This window comes from Cervus canadensis, chromosome 8, assembly GCF_019320065.1.
Source record: "Cervus canadensis isolate Bull #8, Minnesota chromosome 8, ASM1932006v1, whole genome shotgun sequence".
Lineage (NCBI taxonomy): Eukaryota > Metazoa > Chordata > Mammalia > Artiodactyla > Cervidae > Cervus > Cervus canadensis.
The window spans coordinates 79,590,065-79,615,872 of NC_057393.1; the positions used below are offsets into that span (position 1 = coordinate 79,590,065).

The following is a 25,808-nucleotide window of genomic DNA, read 5'->3' on the forward strand; positions in this document are numbered from 1 at the left end:
AATGTTAATTTCTTAATTTTGACAAATGAACCATGGTTATGTAAGATGCTAACATTAGGGGAAACTGGGTGAAGTATAGGAACGCTCTGTACTATTCTTCCAACTTTTCTGTAAATCTGAATTATTCCATAGAAGTTTAACTTTTTTTTCCAAAACTTGTGTAACTGTCAGTAACTGTTAAGTTCTGATACATGGCATTCCCATTCTAAGACTTTCTAAGTAATTTCCCATAGTATACTATTCCTTCTTATTTAGTAGTTTTAATTTCCAATAAGGTTTTAAAATTAAATTTTATTTTTAGTATCACTAAAAGTAATTTGGTAGAAATGACCAGAAAATTTTCACAATCTAGAACATGAATTTTTCTCTATAGCCTAAACTTTTCTCTCCCATCCCCAACATCCCTGCCAGAATGACAAAACTCTGAAATAATAAATATGAAAGCATGTTATGGAAGAGGGTATACCATGAAAATGTGTTTATAGTAACTATAGTTTTTAACGGAAACTTTTTCTACCAGTGAAACAAACATTAAGGAACCTAGCAAGGATCTTTGAGGCTTTTCATAACTGACAGTAAGAGTCTTACCAGCTGCTGTTCCACGGGTGGGGGCACATCCAGGTTGGCATAAACGATGGCAGGGTTGTAAAGACTGAACACCACAGGGTAAAACACCTTCTTACCTATAAATGAAAATATACATTTACATCACAAAAAGAATAAAATAAAGCACTGATCTTTATTGCAATATCTACTACACTTTTGTTAAAGTTTTTATTACATAGGATGATTTTATTTTATTAATATTGCATTCTATCAATGTTCAGGTTACTAAAACCTCATGTTGATGATCATGATAATGATTTTACAATGTAGCAGTAATTCAGGCTATGAAACTATAACCCTGCAAAAGAACAGAGAAAAAAGACTAAAAGATGTTTTATTTCCTTTTGACATGTTTATTCCCTTGACTCTGAGGAGATGCTCAAAAGTATTCTCTTAGCTGTTCATGAGGTGAGCCATTTATTAATCATTATTTCATTGAATTAACAGTAACAGATGTAGGTTAACCAATCACCAAGAAACTCCAAAACATCTATTAAATCCATCCTTCAAAATGAATTGTGAAACAGTGAATCCAGAGGATATCGTACAATGGATGTACAGAGAATAAGTAAAATATAGAACTGCAGACAGATCTGAACAAGATTTGGAAAACTTGGGAAGACTGAGTTTTAAGTACCCGATGACCCCTCAAAAGGCCTTGTTATTAGTTTTCAAATAGTTAGCACCGAAGAGACCATTAAGGCTAACTAGCTAGCCCATCTCCCCTCAACAGAGAACACCTTGCTGAAATTGGCTTCAATCAGATATGGTAATAAAAAGTGCTCAAAAACTGCAAAGGACCCTGTAAATAATGTGGCAGTCTTTTTAATACAAGATCCCCAGCATACTTCATTCATCTTCATTAAAACCCACGTAGGGAAGGGGAGCTCAATTTCCCCAAGGCAAATTGTTCTTTTTACATTAAAGAAACAATTTAAAAATGTATATAAAATACTTTAGATAAAATATTTCTTTTACATTAAGCAAATACATCTCTTTCAACTACCACATTCTGGCCTTCATGCTATCTGCTGCAAAAACAGTAAATCTAACTCTCATTTATCCCCCCCGAGTCTCAGAGTTCCTCACAACCATCCCTAACCAAAATGATTCGCAAGAAGATAACCTGCACGATTTAAGTAGTTCTATACAAAAAACATACATTATGAGAATTTTTAATATAGAAAAACCTCCTTATCACATTAGGATAATATCTGATATATAAAAGTCATTTGCTCTTAACATTTTTGAAATATGTACAAATAAAACAAAGTACAGTCAGTAGTCATCCCAAAATGCACAGTCGGGAGCCCAAGCACCATCTGTACCTAGACTTCTTCATGAGTTCATGCCCACATGAGTGTTGGCAGCAGCTGCCTGAGGAAGAGTGCCTCTGACTCACACATATCACACTGCTTGGCTTTTTCTGATGCGTTCTACTTCCTCCTTAATCAATTTCAAGACTTTTTATTTCTTTGCATTTGTTTATTTGGATTCTAATGTATACACTGGAATCTGGCCACAAAATAATAAGGGGTATGAACTTCAGAGGGGCAAATTTTAATTTCCTACTTAACATTCCAATTAAATTACGCCAAATATAACTTTAAAAAACTTGACTCAAAGTATGGAATGTGCTGACACTGTTCTAAAAGTTCACACTCAATTCACCTACCAACATTTTACGCACCTGGCTCAGCATTTAATCGGCAGCTGTTAAGGAATTCGGCTGAGAAATATATGTCGACATCACAGAAAAACATCAAGACTTCTCCCTTGTCCCAGGCTCGGGCACCCACGTTTAGTCCTCGTCCACGATTAAATTCTTCATTCAATGAGACCAAGGTGTAATTGTGAAAATTAGACTCACTATGAGGAAAACACATACAACAAATGGTAAGTCCCACTTGAAGTTGACTCTATAACACAAGTTACAAAAAATATTTTACACTTCAGGTATTTATTATGTTGGGTCTATATTCATATAGGAAATCATCAGCTTTGAATGTCTGTATCATCAGGGACAGATATTCAACTAAATGCCCACATCTGAGGCAACATGCTAGTGATGTGAAGTTAGTAAGTGTTGAGAGGCCACTACCTTTCAGGATCTTAAAAACCTATTGGGGAGGTTAAGAAATATACACATGGAAAAACAATAATAATGTCTGGTAATAAATAATGCAATCCACATGAATGATACATACAAAGAATATTCTTTTCTCGAATTTGTTAGACCTTTGCTCAAATGTGCCCTCATCAGAGGGAGCCCCTTCACACCATACGTGAAGCAGCCCTGACCTCCCTTTGCTTCAATCTTCATCCCTCTGCCCAGCGTTGTTTCCCTCAGTATCACCAGACATGTCTGTTCGAGTGTCTCCCACTGGAATGTAAGCTCCATGAGAGCAGGGATTTTGTTTTGTTCATTACTATGGACACAGTGCTCCTCATAGGGTATGAGTTCAATAAGTATTTTCTGATTGAATGAATCATTCATTCATTCAAAAAAACTGCTTGTGTCTGTAGTAGTTAGAAGAGAGGTTAGAAGCAGAATTTAAGTTATGCCTTGGTTAAAATACTGAATTCAGTGGGGAATGTAAAGGTCATTTCAATTAATTATTCTCAAAGGCAAGGAGGTAAGAAAGTAGAAAGCCTTTTAAAGAACAGTAATCTGACAAATCAGACTGGAACACAGGGATAAAAATGGCAACAATGAGAGAAGACCAGAATAGGGTCAGACTGAGGAGAGGTTAAAGAACTTGGTTAATGTTCTGAAGTCAAGGAGGAGTCAGAATTTTTCCACAAGGGCAGTGGTTTCCACAGCCAAGGGACTGCACCCACTGCATCAGATCTGCCTGGGAACGTGTTAGAAACACAAATTCTCAGGCCCCACCCCAGACCACTGAATCAGATATCAGGGAAGGAGCCAAGCATCTGCAACTCTCTCGTGACAAGTCACTCCCTGGTGACTGATGCTGGAGAACTGCTGCACTAGGGGATAGCTGGATCAAAAAAGGAACATTTTTAAAAGATTACTCTTACAACAGGATAGAATGGGGACTGGAGAGATGGATGCCAAGGCTCAAACAAGGCATGGAGTGGACTCTGAGTGCCCATCCCCCTCCACCCCACATGTTGCAGATCTCTCTCCTCTCTTGAGGAAACTGTCAATCACCACCTCTCACTCCAGGATCAAATGGAGGAACTAATCATAGAATATACCAACCACAGTGACTTCCTAGGGGCAGGGAGCCAGACTCAAGTTGGGCTAATCAAAATATCCCCACACCACCTGGCTATAGTAACTGGCTCAAGACTGGGCAAAAGTCCTTCTCTGGGATTTTCTCAACTGGACCTGGGAGAAAGCTCTTTCCTCTCTGACAGCAAAGCTGAGAAGATGTGAGCCCAGAGCCGCCAACAGCCATATACGTCATGTGTGGAAGGAGCCAATCTGCAACAGGAGAATGAAGTCAACATGCAGAGAAAAACAGATAAGAAGATAAGAGAACTTTGATGGTATTCAAGTCTCTGACCCCAGTCACTGAGACACCAAAGCTGTTTTGGTATTCTTCATTAAATTTGGTTTTAATAATCCCTTTAATCTGGGGAGTTATCCAAGATTCTTCAATAACGCTCCCATTTGCCTCAACTAAATTAAAAATAAGTTAATAAGTTTCCATCATTTGCCACAGAGGAGTCTTGATTAACGCAACTTCCGTGATACTAACATTAGTCACTGGCACTTAGTAGGTGATCTGAAAACGGTAAGGAGGGAAAGGAACCTGGGTTAAGGTGGTGGCAGCAGCGAGGAAAGGACAGAACAGAGGTCCTGGGCAATGCGCAGAAACTGACTGACTAGAGGGAAAGAATGAGTGAAAGATGCTGCTCTCAGACATCAAGCCCAGGCATTATGAGAATGAGCTTAGTGTGAACTGAAAGAGGGCCATCAGGAGGAGCAGCTAGCGAAGGGGACGGAGAAGACAGTGTTTTTCATACCCCAATGCTGTGAGTCCCTTTGGGATAGGGAGCGCACTCCCTCCTCTGTGCCCAGTCCTATCCCAACCACCCCAGTCAGACTCCCAAGCAGTGTACCTGAAACATAGTCGGTGGGACTCAATGAATGTTAGTTGAACGACTCGAGAAGAAAGGCCGGACAAAGCTGGACTCTTAGGGAGTGGCCACAACTAGCAGAAAGGTAAAGAAGCAAGTAAAGGATACAGAGTTGATGTGGTCAGAAAAGACAATCAACCTAGTATCTTACATTATAACATATCTGCATTTACAAAATATATACATTTTACAAACATCAGAGGAGAGTTTCAAGAAGGAAATACTGGTTAGGAAGCAAGTGTAAGAAAGCAGTCAAAGAGGATGTCAGAGAAAAGGCTGAAATTGGCAGTTAGGTCATAACTCTGGGCCCATAACTTAGAGATGAAAAGGAAGAGAAGCTACAGAATTAATAAAGGAGTATTAAGGAATGACTAATTCATTCATTCAAACCTCTGAGCACCTACTATGTGCCAGGTACTACATGAGTTGCTTGGTTAGAGAACTACTGTTCTGTGAGGTTTAGTTGTGAAAGGACAGAAACCTAATGGTAGTTACTGGGTACTGCACAGTCAGGTGGGGGTCTCTGAAGGATAGGGGAGACCTAAGCATCATTTGCAGGGAGAGAACGAACTTAGGAAAATGGAAGGAAAGAAAGGTGGCAAGTAAGAGACAAGCTTAGGAGATGATATCAAAGTGAAAGGATTAGATTTAGAAAAAAGTAAAGAGTTCAAAAGAAGGAAATGAAGAGTGAATGGAGGCAAATACAGAGAAGGTGAGTGGGCCACAGAGTAAGAGCACCCTAATCATGCCACGCCGAGGTTAAAGGAAGACGGGTCATTAGAGTTGCATGAATAAACTCAGGGGTGAAATGAGGAACTACCACCACTCACATCTCAGCCAACTTTCAACAGCAACTATTCAAAATTATTAATTCACTCAGTATCTGAAATTCTCATTCTTCTGCTATTATACATACAAGACTTCAATTGTGGACATGGCTCACCAACCTTGCGACAGATTCTAGGATAGACTTGACTTTAGAAAGTCCTTCTTTACCAAAATACACCACTGTGAGATGAATTCTCTTGTCCTGATGAATACATACATCCCTGACAGGGTTGAAAAATAAAATTCATTCAGGAAAATATAGAAGGCACTACTCATTCAGAAGGCAATCATATGAAGCTTTACAAGAAAACAATAAAGCATTACTCATTTAGAACGAAATCACACGAAGCTAAGGAAATATAAAACTGGCAATATTGCTGAATTATTAAAGGCATCACAGCAGACGTGTAACAGCATATATGTCTAAATGAATGCAACACTTGGAGAGCCAATGTAAGCAGCCCAAGAAGCTGCCATATTTTGAAACATTTTTGGAACTTTTGCTTTGGTATTGCCTTCAGAAGCAAACTATAAGTTACTCAAAGAATTAAGTTCAATCAGTTCAAAATCAAATAAATATCTCAAGTTTTAGTTCAAAACTTATTTTGTACTCAGACTACCTAATTAGAGAAATTATACCTATCATCAAGGAATAAATATTTGTCATGATTGAGATTACTAACTGTAAAGAAAAATGTAGCATCTGAAGGTAATTCCAAAAAGGCAATTAAAAATGCTTTAGGAAATCAGATCTCAAGCAAGAAATTTCAAAAAGGCAAAACTCATTTGGAAGCATGATTTAGAGATGTTCTGCAACAGAATTGTGTTAACTAGTTTTCATATCCAACAACTCCAATGAGAACAAAAATTGGGATTACAGAGAATTAAGACTATCATATTAAAGTATTAAAAACATGACAATTATTAAATTAAAAAACAAAATTTTTCTCAAATACAAACTCTAATATGTAGTTGTTAATTTTTAACACTTCAGCATATAAAAATATCCAAATTTAATAATTTTAAAAAATGCTTTTAAAACCATTACAATCTCTGATTCCCAAGATGGAGTAACATTCTCCCATTTTTACTTGAATATTTGTCTTTTCTTCCAATTTTGAAATTCAAATTGTTCTCAGCGGAGTTTTCTGGGGAGACAGTAATGTTCCATATCTTAATTGGAAAGGCAGTTATAAGAATGTATAAATTTGTCAGAAGTCATGAAACCTGTATGCTTGGAATAGGTCAATTTTATTGTATATAAGTTACGCCTCAATAGTTATTTTTAAAAATTCAACTTGTCCTAAAATGAATTAAAACACAATTATAAAGGTAATCAAATTTAGTTCCTAATAGTTGTCACCCTCAATTTACTCCACAGTTCAAATTGTCAATAACACAATATACTATACATGCCTTAAGAATAAAGGGAATATTAAAAACATAAAGTTCCCCAAAGCCTATAAAATTATTCTGCAATTCTAAGTAACCCTACTCAGTGAAGGTAAACTAAATAAAATGGCATGAAATGTGTTTTTCTTTTTTTAGGAGCACTTAGCCAAATCACTAAGCTCCGGGAATTACCTGAAGTTCTGCATAAACTGTGCAAATGCTTCAGTTCTTTCAGCAAGTGGCACGATGATATTAATAACTGATCTAGTAATGTCAATCATCTCACTCTTCACTTTCATGAGAGGTCCAAAAGGGCGAAAAAGAGTCACGTGTCTATATTCCATAAGGTCTGCTTTCTTAAAAAATAGTTCATACTGTGTGCCCTTATCTTTCTCAGTGCGATAATAACCTAAAGGAAAGAATTAGGAACAAAGATGCATATCAAAGTTCACAAATTCAGTACGACTAACGACTGTACTCAATGATCAAAAGTGTGAAATCAGACTTGTAAAGCTTTTATACATCTGTGAAAATTCTATCCCCATGATACAACCAGTAAAAACTACTACTTTAAAAGAAGGTTAAAAAAATATTCTGCTCTATTATTCAATCCATAAAATTTACTCCAAATGATGATGATTCCTTTTTACATATGACTTTTTTTAACAGCACAATCTATCAACACAGAAACCAAATGATGAAAATAAAGAAATTACTTCTGGCAATAGTAAATTCTAGACTGAAAGTCAAAACTTCTGTTGCTTGGTTCAGCGTAACAAAAAATGAATTGAGTGTATCTGTGTCAGGTACTAATGGTATAAAGAGGGCTACATGGTCCCAGTTCCGTCTAGCAATGGAGACAGAAAAAGGAAATAATAATACAGTGATATACACATGCAAACACACAGACTCTAGACAGAATGAAGTCAGACAAAGAAAAATTAATATAAATTTAAACATGGTGATTTGAGATGCCTTTGGGAGAAAAGCCTGGAAGTCTATTAGGCAATTTGATTTTTAAGTGTGACGCTCAGGAGAGAGATCAGACCTACAGATGTGTCAGTCAGCCAATATCTGGAAATAAAACGGTGAACAAGAGATTGGTCCCACTCCTCCTGAGGCTTATAGTGTAACAGGGACTACAAATCAGGAAATGGGCAATGCGGTATATTAAGACAGTGCTGTGAGAGGGGGCCCAGGGTAGAGATTACAAGAACATACAGGAACACTGCTATCTTAAACTTGTAGGTTGGTGATGACCTCCCCAGAAGAACTGACATCTAAGCTAAAGTCTGGAAGAGGAACAAGAGCTACTAAATCATTGTCAGTAATTATTTTTCTGAAGTGGCACAATGGAGGAGAAGCAAGGGACAAAATATGTTCCATAACAGAGAAAAATCCTGTAAGTGACAGAATCCCAGGAGAATTACATTAAAAAAAAAAAAAAAAGCAGAAGCTACAGAACATAAAACTGGCATAGGTTCCTTTCTTTTTAAGAAGACATGAAGACATTTTACATATCTTAGTTACTTCCTTTGCAGCTTTCAATTCTGCCATACGCTATAAACATAGAGCGAAAAGATAAAAAGCTGAGCCTGCAGAAAAACTACAGGAGTTTTGAGAGAAACAACCCATCAAAAACTGCAGGAAGTAACAGGGGGTAAAAAGAGATGGCTATAGGGAGAAGATAGCTAAAATGCCACAGAAAAGCACAAGGCCCTTGCTGACGGCCTCCAAAGGGTAAAGGTATTATATTATAGCAAGTGACACCCATGAAGACTGGGGTCAAAAAAACCAAAAAACTACATGTGGCATACAGAATCAAGCAAAGAGAATTTTTAAGAAATGTTTGTATTCAAAGCGGCTTTAAGCCTACAATTAAATATCTAGCATGGGGTATAAGATGGAGATGGGTTGGGGTCTATAATTATTCCTGATATAATCTATAATTACATCAATCCACAAATTTCTTAAGTGTATATAAGTGCTCCTCAACTTTTGAGCCATGTCCCATCTTGACATATAAAAATGCTATGCCCTTTCTGCAGTCTGTATTAAGAAAATGGGTTTATTTCTTTACTTTTCCAAACGCCAAATATGCTTTTCAAAATTACGTACGCCTCCTTGATGTTCTGACATGTGTTTCTCCTCCACTCAAAATACAGAATAACCACTAATCTTAGTTAGGTTCTTCTTTCCTTTAGCAAATGGTTTTTAAATCTTGAGCCTTAGTTCATACATTTAAAAAAATATAAAAAAGGAACATCAAAACCACTTCAGAGATGAATGCAAATACATATACATGCAAATACATACACAACCCTAAGAGCCCTTCAACTTGGGAAGTATTCTGCTATATAAGCTTAGATTTCTTCTATTTCCCAGGGAAAATTATCAGCATAGAATAACAGAATTTTGTCATACTAACGTTAATGGACCAACACATTTTTCACATTACCTTCTATGAAGTCATTTTCATTAAATATCAGTTTCTCTCCAAGGGGACCATCCTCATCTTCCTGTTCATCATCTTCATCAGGATTATTAATGACCTCCAAGCCAGCTTCAATAACTTCAACCAATTCATCTCGCTTATCTTTTCTAACTGGCTTTTCCTCAGGATGGCGAGTGAGACCCATTTCCAACTGGAATACTTTCATTAAGGTAAAACTTTCAAAGGGAATGACTCCATACTCACTAGGTAGTTTGGCTCCTATGCTAACTTCAGCTTTGTCAATTTGTGAATGAAGAAACTCTAAAAGATCACTAGGTGCTTGTTCTTTGTTGCCTTGATAGCCTATGCCATTAGCCCCTGCATTCTTTCTCTCCTGCAAAAATCTCATCTTCTCACTCATTTCTTGTAGTTCTTGTTTCAGTTGGGCAATTTGGCGTTTCAGACTGGTTGCTCTGGTTTGATAATGTTCTTCTTGCTCCTGTAGGAGGGCTTGATAATACTCTTTACCATAATTTTCCCCAATGATACCAGGAAGAGATGCATTTCCATCAGTCTGGGGGGCACATTCCAGAAGGTATAAAAATAATATCAAACTGCAGAGTAAAGCAAGACCCAACAGTAGCCAGTGGGTCCGGGTCTGAAGAATCAACCCTCTTCTAGGCATTCTTATTAATGTGGACTTGCCTAATGAGATGAGCTCTTTGCTTGTTCATACCCTTTGCAAAAGGTTATAAAAAAGTAAAAACAAAATCAAGATTTCCATAAAAGGTACCAAAATGAATTTGGCTGTAGCTTAAAAAATTGCTTCCTTCAGCAGTGAAGACTACTTGCAGACATGAGAAATAATGCATATTTCCTGTACTGTTACCATGATATCCAGAATAAAAAAACCTGATCTACACAGTCAGATAAAATCCATGGGTGTTGATTTTTCTGAAAGAAACACATCAGAAACAATCATAATTTTGTTTCCTTAAGTATATCAAACTGTTGACAGCTTTAGTAAACTTAGCTATGTGATATAGGCAGAGCACCATGAGAGCCACTAAAATATAATATTCAGTTAATGCTGGGGGATAGTATTAAGAAAAATACCTTCTGAAACACTAAAATATATGTAATACTTTCAACTAGAATATCTACATGTCCATAAGTTGAATGAATCACGGAAACATTAAAATTATGTTTAGCATAGTTTTGTGTTACATAGATTATATCGGTCCCTGAGTGAGTGAGTGAGTGAAGTCGCTCAGTTGTGTCCGACTTTTTGCGATCCCATGGACTGTAGCCTACCAGGCTCCTCCCTCCATGGGATTCTCCAGGCAAGAATACTGGAGTGGGTTGCCATTTCCTATTCCAGGGGAGATTCCCGACTCAGGGATCGAACCCAGGTCTCCTGCATTGCAGGCAGACGCTTTAACCTCTGAGCCACCAGGGAAGCCCATATCGGTCCCTAACTATTTGCAAATTACATCACGTATAACTCTGTACTAACATAGTATTTCAATTAACTCACTATTTCCCAACTATAACATATCACCATTTGGGAGTTGAGCTTCTATAAACTGTTTTTGTTATATTGGTAATGGCTTTCTAGAGAGAGAGATTTTCTTACTGTTTATTCAATTCAAGCATTCCACTTTATTAATTTCTATAGCTCAACTTAGTGAATCTAAGAGACTTAAAATTAAGTAGGGGGGGAAGCAATTTCAGAAGGCCACAGACATCTGGAAAACACATTAAGAAACATTTTTATATCCAAAGTCTTTCTTCCAGTAGATTATTTGAGCATTAGATCACATAATTATTTCCACTGTATTACACAGCAACAGATCTCCTACAAGTCTGGAAAGGTTTGCAGTCTATATAAAGAAAAACATGAACATGTTTATCTGCAGGAAAAAAAATTAAAGAATCCATTATGTATGTGGGTGGGTGGGTTAGTCACTCAGTCGTGTCCGACTCTGCGATCCCATGGACTGTAGCCCACCAGGTTCTTCTGTCCATGGAATTCTCCAGGCAAGAATACTGGAGTGGGTTGCCATTCCCTTCTCCAAAGAATCCATTATAAATTTACAAAATTACATGCTATCGTTCATACCACAACCAGTTATGTGAGCTCTTCCATGTTTATTTCTAAACTTTAAGGATACTTAATTCTAGAAAGAGAGAAGATTAAATCTAGGAGACAGGAAGCAGGGAAGGCCTCTACTGCAGAGAGAACTACTCTACTAAAGAAGTGTCTGTCAAGAAGAATATGTGATACTACAGCTAGCTTGTAATAGAATTGGTTTCTACCACTGCAGCAGAACCTATGGAACAAATAACTGGGGAACAATGATCCTCATCAGTTTCTTACTGATCTGGAAAGTCTGGATGCCTTCTGTGTAAAATGCTGTGATTTCCCCCTCCCCCAAGTGGCACATATCTGTACAAAATGTAGGATAGATTCAAATTTCTTTGGGCTAGTGGATCACAAACAATGGACTTTACTATCCTTAGCCATTTATTACTTTAGTTAACCAAAAGATAACCATGTATGCTTAAAAATTTAATTCACAAATAAATTTTATTATGATGGCATCTGTTTTTACTGATTTTAAATCTCCTTTTAAGTGATACAGAAAAAATAAGGAAAAAAATAAGTATTAAGAAAACTAAGTAAAAAATAAGGATGCAAAGCTAATAATAGTTCCAGGACTTTTAACATGTCTCAAAACTAATTCTCTACATAAGAAGCCACTTAAATTTCATTGTTTAAAACTTAACAGATATCGCTCTGAATTATTTATGCGTTATTACCAGCTTGTTTATCAGGGGAAAGAAAGACTAAAACTAAAAATGTGGAGATATAATCTTGAATAAATTATTAACAAAGTTACACATATTTAACTATACTACATTCAAACTTGGTAATATTTTGAATGAAATAATCTAAATACTTCAACCTTTCATTAATATGATACCTCATAATTTCTTTCTTTATACAGACAGTGTATTTGAAACTGAGATATCATCCATTAATGGCTTCCTAGGTGGCACAGTGGCCTGCCAATGCAGGAGACGCCAAGAGACACAGGTTTGATCTGTGGGTTGGGAAGATCCATCCCCTGGAGTAGAAAATGGCAACCCACTCCAATATTCTTGTCTGGAAAATTCCATGGACAGAGGAGCCTGAGGGGAACTACAATCCATGGGGTTACAAAGAATTGAATCCAAGTGAATGCACCGACACACACCTAAGGTTTACTTTGCAATGAAATACAACAGGAAATATTGGCATACATTATGTACAGTAGCAAATTCTGTATTGTAAATCCAGAAAGAAAGTTTAGGAGCCATCAATTCTTACTCTTTAAAACAGACTAAAGAGATTTCCTCTTATAGCTAAGATGAAGTAATATGGACCAGATTTACTCTCACACTTGAAACAACTAAACACAAACAAAATCAATTAAAAAATAAACCCAATATAGGAAACAATGATTTTCAAAATACTGAATATTAGGTGATAAAGTACACTGATCTCTGGAAGAACAAGAAACAAGTGCCTACACAGCTAACTGCCTCAGTTTCCACGCCACAGCACAGGCGGTCCTCTCCTAAGCAGAGTCCAGCTAACTCCCTGAGTTGATGAGGGGAAGCTGACAAGTCTGAGGAGACCAAGGCAACTAGGTTCAAAGGACACAGTACCAGAGGAGCGAGCTGCACAGGGAGAGAAGGCCAGAGATCTTAAGAGGACCCCAGAGGGGTGTGCAGCAGAGCACTGATGAGGGCAGGCACACAAAGAAACTAAGGCTAAGGAAAGAAGCACATAAAAATGAGATACAGAACTCAGCACGCAAACAGGACCAGGAATAGTGAATGTTCCCACCAGACAGACTGGAAAACTTCAAATTCATGGGGCACTGACTGCGTACAGGACTCAAAAAGGTCTTGCCTCAGTAGTGGGAAATAATTAGCTCCAGACTAAACATGGACCTGATCCTGCCAACAAATCTTAAAAGCAAGACCTGAAAGGATCAAATTGTTTCCATGTAATTACACAAGCCACACAAATATTTATAGAAATATAAAAATATCTAGCATTCAGTAAAATAAAATTCAAATTTTTGACATCCAAACAAAAATGATCAGACATACAAAGAAAAAACGCAATCCATAATTTTAAAAATTAATGATTGAAATTGACCTAGAAAGACACAGAGGCTGGAATTCACAGAAAGACATTAAAAAAGCAATTACAACTGTATTTTAAAAGACATTCATGTTCAAAAAACATAGGGAGAGACAAATGACATTAAAAAAAAAAAGAAGACCCAAATTAAACTAAGGAGATGAAAACACCAATGTATGAGATGAAAAATACACTGAACGGGATTAACAGCAGGCTAAATATTTCACAACAAACTATTAACGAATTGAAGACATAACAAACTGTTCAAAATGTAGATGGAAAAAAGAATGAAAAGCATGAATAAAGCACCTGGTAAGCGTCAAGGAGCCAGTATGACCACTTCAAGCAGCCTTATATATATATATATATATATAAAATAGAGAGCTGAATTGTAAAGAAGGCCTGAGTGTTGAAAAATTGATGCTTTTAACTATGGTGCTGGAGAAGACTCTTTAGAGTCCCCTGGATGGCAAGAAGATCAAACCAGTCAATCCTAAAGGAAATCAACCTTGAATATTCACTGGAAGGACTGATGCTAAAGCTGAAACTCCAACAACTGGCCACCTGATGTGAAGAGCAAAAGACCCTGGTGCTGGGAAAGACTGAGGGCAAGAGGAGAAGGGGGCAACAGAGAATGAGGTGGTTGGACGGCATCACTGACTCAATGGACATGAGTTTGAGAAAACTCCGGGAGATAGTGAAGGAGAGAGAAGCCTAGTGTGGTGCAGTTCATGGGGTCACAAAGAGTCGGACTTAGTGAATGAACAAGAGAGTCTCCAAAGAAAGGGGAGAGGGCTAGGGGAAATATTTAAAGCAGTAAGGCTGAAAATTTCCAAATTTGATGGAAACTATCAACATATAGATGCAAGAAACTCAATGAATACCAAATACAAAAGCCACAAAGAAAACTAAAGTAAGGCTCATGATAATTGAACTGCTCAAATCCTACTGATAAACAGAAAACTCTAAAGTGAACCCTAGGAGAAAGACACATCATACACATACAAGAAACAAAGACAATGGAGCAATGTCTTTATAAAATTGAAAGGAAAAATAAAAAAGTCTCTTTCAAGAATAAAGGCAAAAAACTTTTTTTTTAAACATTAGAAAGTTAAAAATAATTCTTCATCATCAGACCTGCACTAAAGTCCTTTAAGCAGAAAGAAAATGTTAGCAGTTGAAAACATGGATCAACACAAAACAATGAATAAACAAGAAGTGTTAACTTCATGGATAATTACAACATTTCATCTTTCCTTCCTTTTTTTTTTTTTTTCCTTCTTTTGGTTGCATCACACACCTCGTGGGATTGTTAGTTCCCTGACCAGGACCGAACCTGGGCCACAGAAGTGAAAGCATAGCATCCTAACACTGAACTGCCAGGGAACTCCTCAAGATTTCTTTTATTATTTAAATTGCTTTAAGATATAACTGAATGAAATGGGTAAATTCCTAGACAAACTACTGTAACTGACTCAGGAGAAACAGCAAATATGAATAGATCTATAATGAGACTGAATTAGCAATGAAAAAAACTACCCACCAAGAAAAATTCAGAACCAGATAGTTTTACCAGTGAATTCAAGCATTAATAAGACTTAATATCAATTCTTCACAAAATCCTTCAAAAAACAGAATACTTCTTAACTCACTCTATAAGGCCAGTATTACTCTTGATATCAAGACCAGACAAAAATATCAATGGAAAAGAACATTCCTTATGAATACAGACACAAAAATAGTCAACAAAATATAAGCACACTAAATCTATCAACAAACAACACCATGACCAACTGAAATTTATCCCAAAAATGCAAAGTGGATTTACCATCTGAAACTCAATTAATGCAATACACCACATCAACAGAATAAAGGACAAACCCCGTAAGATTGTATCAATAGATTGAAAACATTTCACAAAATCCAGCACCATTTCCTGATAAAATCACTCAACAAACAAGGAAAGTTTTTCTATTTCTTCTAAACATATTTTTTACCCCAGTGTTCAGGATGGAAAGAAAATTATCTAGTGAAGTTTTTACAGAGTATAACTACTCATAACATGTATCACTGCTTACTTTTAAGTCTACTGCTAAAAGCACACGTACAATGTTTGTGTCACAATTTGGTATAATTGATAAAACATGTAGGCTATAAAATGTTTTCCTATTAGCATGACCGGAAAAAAAAAAAAAAAAAGCCCTCACAGCAAACATATATTAAACCCACACAGGCTACACCGGGATGCTCCTGACTATAAATAGCTCTCCAAGATTATAGTAGATAATTGTTTCTCCTAAACTCACAGAGTAACAGAAATATAATCAAAATGAAGCAGCAGAGAAACCAATAGTCCAAGAGAATTTCCCTAATGGAACAACCAATGAAACAGATCTCTTTGGTCTGACACCAAGTTCAAAAGGAAATGAAGATACTGAAGTAAAGAATTAAGAAAGGGTAGCAACAGAAATGCAGATTACTGTAAAAAGGAACTAGAAACTATATGGAGGAGTCAAGAAAAATTAGAAAATTGATTTGCCAAGATGAAACCTGAGCTAAAGGCAGTGAATAGCAGAATGAATAATGCAGAAGAAAGAATAAGTGATTTGGAAGATAGAATAATGGAAATTAATCAAAACAACAGGCAGAAAGTAAAAAGAAATGAAAGCAATCTAAGAGATCTATGGGATAATACAGGCTTCCCTGATAACTCAGTTGGTAAAGAATCCACGTGCAGTGAAGGAGACCCTGGTTCAATTCCTGGGTCGTGAAGACCCACTGAAGAAGGGATAGGATACCCACTGCAGTAATCTTGGGCTTCCCTTGTGGCTCAGCTGGTAAAGAATCTGCCTGCAATGTGGGACACCTGGGTTTGATCCCTGGGTGGGGAAGATCCCCTGGAAAAGGGTAAGACTATCTATTCCAGTATGCTGGCCTGGAAAATTCCACAGACTATGAAAAGGCAAAAAGATAGGACACTGAAAGATGAACTCCCCAGGTCAGTATGTGCCCAATATGCTACTGGAGATCAGAGGAGAAATAACTCCAGAAAGAATGAAGGGATGGAGCCAAAGCAAAAACAACACACAGTTGTGAATGGGACTGGTGATAGAAGCAAGATTCAATGCTTTAAGAGCAATATTGCATAGGAACCTGGAATGTTAGGTCCATGAATCAAGGCAAATTGGAAGTGGTCAAACAGGAGATGACAAGGGTGAACATCAACATTCTAGGAATCAGTGAACTAATATGGACTGGAATGGGTAAATTTAACTCAGATGACCATTATACTTACTACTGTGGGCAGGAATCCCTTAGAAGAAATGGAGTAGTCATCAGGCAACGAAAGAGTCAGAAATGCAGTACTTGGATACAATCTCAAAAACGACAGAATGATCTCTGTTCGTTTCCAAGGCAAACCATTCAATATCCCAGTAATTCAAGTCTATGCCCCGACCAGTAACACCAAAGAAGCTGAAGTTGAACAGTTCTATGAAGACCTACAAGACTTTTTAGAACTAACACCCAAAAAAGATGTCCTTTTCATTATAGGGGACTGGAATGCAAAAGTAGGAAGTCAAGAAACACCTGGAGTAACAGGCAAATTTGGCCTTGGAGTACAGAATGAAGCAGGGCAAAGGCTAATAGAATGCTGCCAAGAGAACACACTGGTCACAGCAAACACCCTCTTCCAACAACACAAGAGAAGACTCTACACATGGACATCACCAGATGGTTGACAACGAAATCAGGCTGATTATATTCTTTGCAGCCAAAGATGGAGAAGCCCTATACAGTCAGCAAAAACAAGACCGGGAGCTGACTGTGGCTCAGATCATGAACTCCTTATTGCCAAATTCAGACTTAAATTGAAGAAAGTGAAGAAAACCACTAGACCATTCAGGTATGACCTAAATCAAATCCCTTATGACTGTACAGTGGAAGTGAGAAATAGATTTAAGGGACTAGATCTGATAGAGTGCCTGATGAACTATGGATGGAGGTTCATGACATTGTACAGGAGACAGAAAACAAGACCATCCCCAAGAAAAATAAATGCAAATAAGCAAAATGGCTGTCTGAGGAGGCCTTACAAACAGCTGTGAAAAGAAGAGAAGCAAAAAGCAAAGGAGAAAAGGAAAGATATTCCCATTTGAATGGAGAGTTCCAAAGAATAGCAAAGAGAGATAAGAAAGCCTTCCTCAGCTATCAGTGCAAAGAAATAGAGGAAAACAATAGAATGGGAAAGACTAGAGATCTCTTCAAGAAAATCAGAGATACCAAGGGAACATTTCATGCAAAGATGGGCTCAATAAAGGACAGAAATAATGTGGACCTAACAGAAGCAGGAGATATTAAAAGGAGGTCGCAACAATACACAGAAGAACTGTACAAAAAAGATCTTCATGACCCAGATAATCACGATGGTGTGATCACTCACCTAGAGCCAGACATCCTGGAATGTGAAGTCAAGTGGGCCTTAGAAAGCATCACTATGAACAAAGCTACTGGAGGTGATGGAATTCCAGATGAGCTATTTCAAATCCTGAAAGATGATGCTGTGAAAGTGCTGCACTCAATATGCCAGCAAATTTGGAAAACTCAGCAGTGGCCACAGGACTGGAAAAGGTCAGTTTTCATTCCAGTCCCTAAGAAAGGCAATCCCAAAGAATGCTCAAACTACCACACAATTGCACTCATCTCACACGCTAGTAAGGTAATGCTCAAATTTCTCCAAGCCAGGCTTCAGCAATATGTGAACTGTGAACTTCCAGATGTTCAAGCTGCTTTTAGAAAAGGCAGAGGAACCAGAGATCAAATTGCCAACATCATCGAAAAAGCCAGAGAGTTCCAGAAAAACATCTATTTCTGCTTTATTGACTACACCAAAGCCTTTGACTGTGTGGATCACAATAAACTGTGGAAAATTCTGAAAGAGATGGGCATACCAGACCACCTGACCTGCCTCTTGAGAAACCTGTATGCAGGTCAGGAAGCAACAGTTAGAACTGGACATGGAACAACAGACTGGTTCCAAATAGGAAAAGGAGTACATCAAGGCTGTATATTGTTACCCTGCTTATTTAACTTCTATGCAGAAGAAACCTCATGAGGAACGCTGGGCTGGAAGAAGCACAAGCTGGAATCAAGAGTGCTGGGAGAAATACCAATAGCCTCAGATATGCAGATGACACCACCCTTATCGCAGAAAGTGAACAGGAACTAAAAAGCTTCTTGATGAAAGTGAAAGAGGAGAGTGAAAAAGTTGGCTTCAAACTCAACATTCAGAAAACTAAGATCATGGCATCCGGTCCCATCACTTCATGGCAGATAGATGGGGAAACAGTGAACAGTGGCTGACTTTATTTTTTTGGGCTCCAAAATCACTGCAGATGGTGACTGCAGCCATGAAATCAAAAGATGCTTACTCCTTGGAAGGAAAGTTATGACCAACCTAGATAGCATATTAAAAAGCAGAGACATTACTTTGCCAACAAAGGTCCGTCTAGTCAAGGCTATGGTTTTTCCAGTGGTCATGTATGGATATGACAGTTGGACTATAAAGAAAGCTGAGCACCGAAGAATTGATGGTTTTGAACTGTGGTGTTGGAGAAGACTCTTGAGAGTCCCTTGGACTGCAAGGAGATCCAACCAGTCCATCCTAAAGGAGATCAGTCCTGGGTGTTCATTGGAAGGACTGATGTTGAAGCTGAAACGCCAATCATTTGGCCACCTGATGCAAAGAGCTGACTCATTTGAAAAGACCCTGATGCTGGGAAAGATTGAGGGCAAGAGGAGAAGGGGATGACAGAGGATGAGATGGTTGGATGGCATCATCACTCGATGGACATGGGTTTGGGTAGACTCCAGGAGTTGGTGATGGACAGGGAGGCCTGGCGTGCTGCGGTTGATGGGGTCACAAAGTGTCGGATACGACTGAGTGACTGAACTGAACTGATATAGTCCATGGGGTCGCAAAGAATTGGATATGACTGAGCAACTGTCATTTTCATGGAATAGTACAAAGCATGGGATGCAGGAAAAGCAGTTTTCAGAGGGAAGTTCATAGTGATATAGGTCTTCCTCACACACACACACACACAAAGCAAGAAAAATCTCAAGTAAAATTAAACAACCTTACTTACCACCTCATGAATCCTGAATGAATATTCATTGGAAGGACTGAAGCTGAAACTCCAATACTTTGGCCACCCAGTGCAAAGAACTTACTCATTGGAAAAGACCCTGATGCTGGGAAAGATTGAAGGTGATAGGAGAAGGGGACAAGAGAGGATGAGATGGTTGGATGGCATCACCGACTCAATGGACATGAGTTTGCGTAAACTCTGGGAGTTGGCAATGGACAAGGAGGCCTGGCGTGCTGCAGTCCATGGGGTCACAAACAGTCAGACACGACTGAGTGACTGAACTGAACTGACTGAAAAGATTTAGAAAAAGAAAGACAAACAAAAACTAAAGTCAGCAGAAGGAAGGAAATAACAATCAGGCAGGAACCGAAATAGAGATTAAAAAACAATAGAAAAAAAATCACTAAAACTAAGAGTTGGTTTGAAACAAAACTGACAAACCTCTGGCCAGGCTTACCAAGAAGAAGAAGAGAGAGAATCCAAATAAAATAAAAAATGAAAAAGGAGAAACCTCAACCTATACCACAGAAATACATGAAAAAAATATATAAGAGAATACTATGAACAATTATAAGTCAATGACAGCCTACAAGAAATGGACAACTTTCTAGAAGCAGCCCATCAAAAGTGAGACAGAAGAGCTAATTTGAACAGACCCATCATTAAAAGTGAAATACAATCTTTAAAAATCAAAACAAACAAAAAAACGCCTACAAACAAAAGTCCAGGGCCAGATGGCATCACAGGCAAGAAGAAAGAGCTAATTTGAACAGACCAATCACTAAAAGTGAAATATAATCTTTAAAAATAAAAAATAAAAACAAACAAGAAACTCCCTACAAACAAAAGTCCAGGACCAGATGGCATCACAGGCAAATTCTACCAAATATACAAAGAATTTATACTGATCCTGCTCAAACGATTCCAAAAGACTGAAGAGGAGGGAATACTCCCGAATACATTTTATGAAGCCACCATCAATCTTGATGCCAAACCAAACAAAGATAACCACCAAAAAAGAAAATCACAGGTCAATATCTTTGATGACTACAGATGCAAAAATTGCCAACACAATATTAGCAAACCAATCCAACAACATATAAAAAGATCATACACCATGACCACGTGGGATTCAATCCAAGTTCACAAGGATGGTTCAATATATGTAAATCAATGTAATATACCACATGAAAAGTCAAAAACCACATGATCAGAACATGCAGAAAAAGCATCTAACTAAATTCAACATTCATCCATGATAAAAACTCTTACCAGAGGGTATGAAGGGAACATACCTCTAAATAATAAAAGCCATATATGACAAATCCGCTGCCAAAATAATACTCAATGGTGAAAAGCTGAAAACCTGTTTGCCAAAATCTGGAACAAGACAAGGATGCCCACACTAACCACTTCTATTCAATACAGTGTTAAAAGTCCTAGCTACAGCAATCAGACAAAAAAAAAAAAAAGGAAGTAAAAGGTATCCAAATTGGAAGGGGAAGAGGTAAAACTGTCACTATATGCAGATGACATGATATAGAGAGAAAATCCTAATGACTCCACACAAAAACTATTAGATCTAGTAAATGAATTCAGCACATTGGCAGGATACAAGATTAACATTCAAAAATTGGTTGCATTTATTTACACTAACAATAAAACATCAGAAAGAGAATGTAAAGAGAATGTAACATATTTTAGAACCACACCAAAACAACAACAAAAAAACCCCAAACCTAGGAATAAACCTGACCAGGGAAGTGAAAGACTTATACGATGAGAACTATAAAACATTTTATAAAACATTTATAAAGGAAAATGAAAGATGATTCAAAGAAATGGAAAGAAATCCCACACTCCAAAAATTTATATGGAATCATAAAAGACAGAATTGACAAAGCAATTCTGAGGGGGAAAAAACAAAGCAAGAGGCATAACACTCTCTCTCAGACTTCAGACAACACCAAAGCTACAGTAAAGAAAACAGTGTGGTATTGGTACAAAAACAGGACATTTGGATCAGTGGAAAGTAATAGAGTCCAGAAATAAACCCACACGCCTAAAGTCAATTAACCTTCAACAAACATAAAATGGGAAAAGGATAACCTCTTCAGCATGTGATGCAGGGAAAGCTGGACAGCTGCATGCAAATCAATGAAGTTAGAACACACCCTCACACCATGCACAAAAATAAGCTCAAAATGGCTCCAAGAGTTAGAAATAAGACATGACACCATAAAACTCCTAGAACAGAGCATGAGCAAAACATTCTCTGACATAAACCACACCAATGTTTTCTTAGGTCAGTTTCCCAAGGCAATAGAAATAAAAACAAAAAGAAACAAATGGGACCTAATCAAACTTACAAGCTTTTGCATAGTAAAGGAAACCATTAAAAAAAAAAAAAAAATGAAAAGACAAACTACAGAGTGAGAGAAAATATGTGCAAATGATGTTACTGACAAGGGCTTGACCTCCTCCAAAATATACAAGAGGCCAAACAATTCAACGACAAAAAAAGCCAATTAAAAAAAGGGCAGAAGACCTTAATAGACATTTCTCCACAGAAAATATACAGATGGCCAGCAGGCACATGAAAATATGCTCAATATCACTAATTATTAGAGAAATGCAAATCAAAACTACAAGGTACCACCTCACACCAGTCAGAATAACCAAAATTAAGAAGTCTACAAATAGCAAATGCTGGAGAGGGTGTGGAGAGAAGGGAACCCTTCTACACTGTTTATGGGTATGTAAGTTGGCACAGCCACTATGGAAAACAGTGTGAAGTTTCTTAAAAAACTAATAACAGAATCACCATATGATCCAGAAATCCCACTCCTGAGCATATACTTGATAAAACTATAATACCAAAAGATACATGCACCCTATGTTCATAGCAGCACTGTTCACAATAGTCAATACATGGAAATAACCTAAATCATCAACAGATGAATGTATAAAGAAATATGGTACATATATACAGTGGAATACTATTCAGCCATAAAAAAGAATGAAATAGTCATCTGCAGCAACATGGATGCAATTAGAGATTATCATGCTAAGTGAAGTAAGTCAGAAACAGACAAACACCATTATCACTTATATGTGGAATCTAAAATATGGCACAAATGAACCTATCAGCAAAAAACACACAGACTCACAGACATAGAAAACAGACTTGTGGTTGCCATGGGGTTAGGAGGAGGGAAAGGGAAAGACTGAATTTTGGGTTAGTAGATGCAAACTATTACACTTATAATGGATAAACAACAAGGTCTTACTGTATGGCAAAGAAACTATATCCAATCTCCTGGGATAAACTATAATGGAAAGAATATTAAAAAAGAATGTCTATGTATGTATAACTGAATCATTTTGCTGTACAGCAGAAATTAGCACAGCACTGTACATCAACTATACCTTAATTTAAAAAAAAAGTTACAAGTCCTGTACTCTGAAAACTACAAAAGACTGTTAAAAGAAACTAAAAATTTAAATAAATAGAAAGATAGCAATGCTTACTGACTGGAAGACTTAATATTATTAAGATGGCAATACTCTCCAAATAGATTTATAGATTCAACACAATCTCCTTCAGATTCCCAGCTTTACAGAAATTGACAAGTTTATCCTAAAACTCATACGGAAATTCAAAGAACCCAGAATAGCCAAAACAGTACTAAGAAAGAAGAACAAAATTGCAGAACTCAACTTTTCCATTTCAAAACTTACTTCAAAGCTATAGTAATCAAGAGAGCATGGAACTAGCATAAGACTAGACATATGGATCAGTGGGGCAGAATTGATGGTCCAGAAATAAACCTTCACAGTAAGTCAACTGATTTTCAACAAAGGTGGCAAGGTAACTCAATGGAAAAAGAACAGTCTTTTTAATAAATGGTACTAGGATACCTACTCACAAGCAAAAGAACAAAACTGAATCTCTACCTCACCCTGTAGTCAAAAGTTAACCCAAAATGGATCAAAGATCTAAGTGTTTTAGAGTTAAAACTATAAAGCTTACTTTACAAACAAACAAAAAAAGCTTACAAACATAAGTGTAAATCTTTGGGACCTTAGATTGGGCAATGGTTTCTTAGACATGACATCAAAATACCAAAGATCAAATAAAGTAGACTTCATTAAAATTAAAAACTTTTGTGCTGCAAAGGGTATCATCAAGAAAATATTTGTAAATCATATATCTAATAGAGGTCTGCAGCTAAAATATATAAATAATTCTTACTACTCAATATTAAAAAGACAAATAACAGGGAATTCCCTGGCAGTCCAGTGGTTAAGACTCTGTGATTCTAATGCAGAGGGCATGGGCTCCATTTCTGGTCAGGAAATTAATTAAGATCCTGCATGCTGCCTAATGCAGCTCCCCCCCTCCCCAAAAGATACATAACCCAAAAGGTATGAGTAGACATTTCTTTAAAGATTAAGTCTACAAGTATATAAAAAGATGCTCAACATCATATTCCAGTAGAAAAATGAAAACCACAATGAGACACTGCTTCATACGCACTAATGTATAGTTCAAACTGAATCATAGGGGGAAGGGGCATGATAGGGGAAGGGGTTTAAGAGATATGAACTACTAGGTATAAATAAGATACAAGGATGTATGTATAGCACAGGGGACACAGCTGATATTTTATAATAACTTTAAATGCAGAATAACCTATAAAAATAGTGAATCACTATGTCATACACCTAAAAACTTAAATATTTTAAGTTAACCACACCTCAACTTAAAAAAAAAATCACAAAATGAATCACAGTTCTATATGCAAACTATAAAACTAGAAGCATAGGGGAAAATCTTCGTGCCCTTGAATTAGGCAAAGATTTCTTTGATATGTAACTAACAGCATAATTAATAAATTGAACTTTATCAAAATTTGTGCTCTTTGAAGAACACTATTAAGGGAATGGTGAAACAAGTCACAGACCAGGAAAAAATATGGGTCAAGCAAATATATGATAAAAGACTTATATTCAGAATATATTTTTAAAAGTATCAAAATGCAATAATAACAAAACAAACACAATAAAAAAATTGGCAACAGATGTGAAGAAACACTTCAAATAAGAACATGAAAAAAATACTCAACACTGTTAGCCATTAGGGAAATACAAATTCAAAACATAATGAGACACCACAATGGTTAATCTCAGATGTGCTAAAAGTTAAAAGCCTTGATGTTAGTGACAAGTGGAGGAATTAGAACTTCCATACGCTGCTGGTGAAAATGCAAGATGGTTTCAGTTTCTTAACAAGTTAAACATAAGCCTATCATTTGATAGAGCCATTCCATTCCATATTTAACCAAGAGAAATGAAAGTGTATGTCCATACAAAGACTTGTACACAAATGTTCAAAACAGCTGTACATGAAACAGCCAAAAACTAGAAACAACTCAAATGTCCATTAACAAGTGAATGGATAAACAAACTAGTACATCCATACAGTGGAACACTGCTAGCAATAAAAAGGAATAAACTACGGATACAGACTTCAGTGGGTTTCCCCAATGGCTCAGTGAGTAAAGCATCCACCTGTAACAGGAGAGACAGTTCGATCCCTGGTTCAGGAAGGTCCCCTGGAGGAGGAAGTGGCCACCCACTCCAGTATTCTTGCATGAAAAATCTCATGGACAGAGGATCCTGACAGGCTACAGTTCAAAGGGTCACGAAGAGATGGGAGTGACTGAGCTTCAATATGGATGAATCTCAATAACAGAATTAGTCCAACAATAAAAGAGTACAATGAAAGACTATGATTCCATTTACATAAATTCAATTCAACGTAAGGTAATTTGTAGTGACAGAAAGCAGAGAAGTCAGTGGTTGCCTGGAATGGGGTGAGAGTAGGGGAAGGTGATACCAGGAAGAAATTATTAAAGGGCACAAGGAAACTTTTGGTAGTGATGGATATGTCTTATCATTTTGAGTGTGGTGATGATTTCAGGTAGACATGTTCAAATTATCAAATTTTATACTTTAAATACGTGTAGGGTATTATAAGTCAATTATACCTCAATGAAGCTGTTTAAAAAATAAACCCAAATCCGAT

At 37.1% G+C, this 25,808-nt stretch overlaps 1 protein-coding gene across 7 annotated transcripts in view; it reads right to left on the bottom strand.

Moving 5' to 3' along the window:
* CSGALNACT2 (chondroitin sulfate N-acetylgalactosaminyltransferase 2) overlaps positions 1 to 25,808 on the bottom strand; it is a 53,015-nt gene that overhangs the window by 20,645 nt on the left and 6,562 nt on the right. For 5 of the 7 annotated variants that reach the window (XM_043476947.1, XM_043476950.1, XM_043476949.1 and 2 more), the window contains exons 2-6: positions 9,395 to 10,324; positions 7,129 to 7,345; positions 5,664 to 5,765; positions 2,297 to 2,475; positions 589 to 683 (exon numbers count right to left, since the gene is read on the bottom strand). In XM_043476947.1, coding sequence (XP_043332882.1) covers positions 589 to 683; positions 2,297 to 2,475; positions 5,664 to 5,765; positions 7,129 to 7,345; positions 9,395 to 10,055 — 1,254 coding nt within the window. In that variant the 5' untranslated portion in view covers positions 10,056 to 10,324. Of the gene's footprint in view, positions 1 to 588; positions 684 to 2,296; positions 2,476 to 4,698; positions 4,791 to 5,663; positions 5,766 to 7,128; positions 7,346 to 9,394; positions 10,325 to 25,808 lie in introns of those variants that run through there. The other 2 variants (XM_043476954.1, XM_043476951.1) reach the window with 2 other exon arrangements.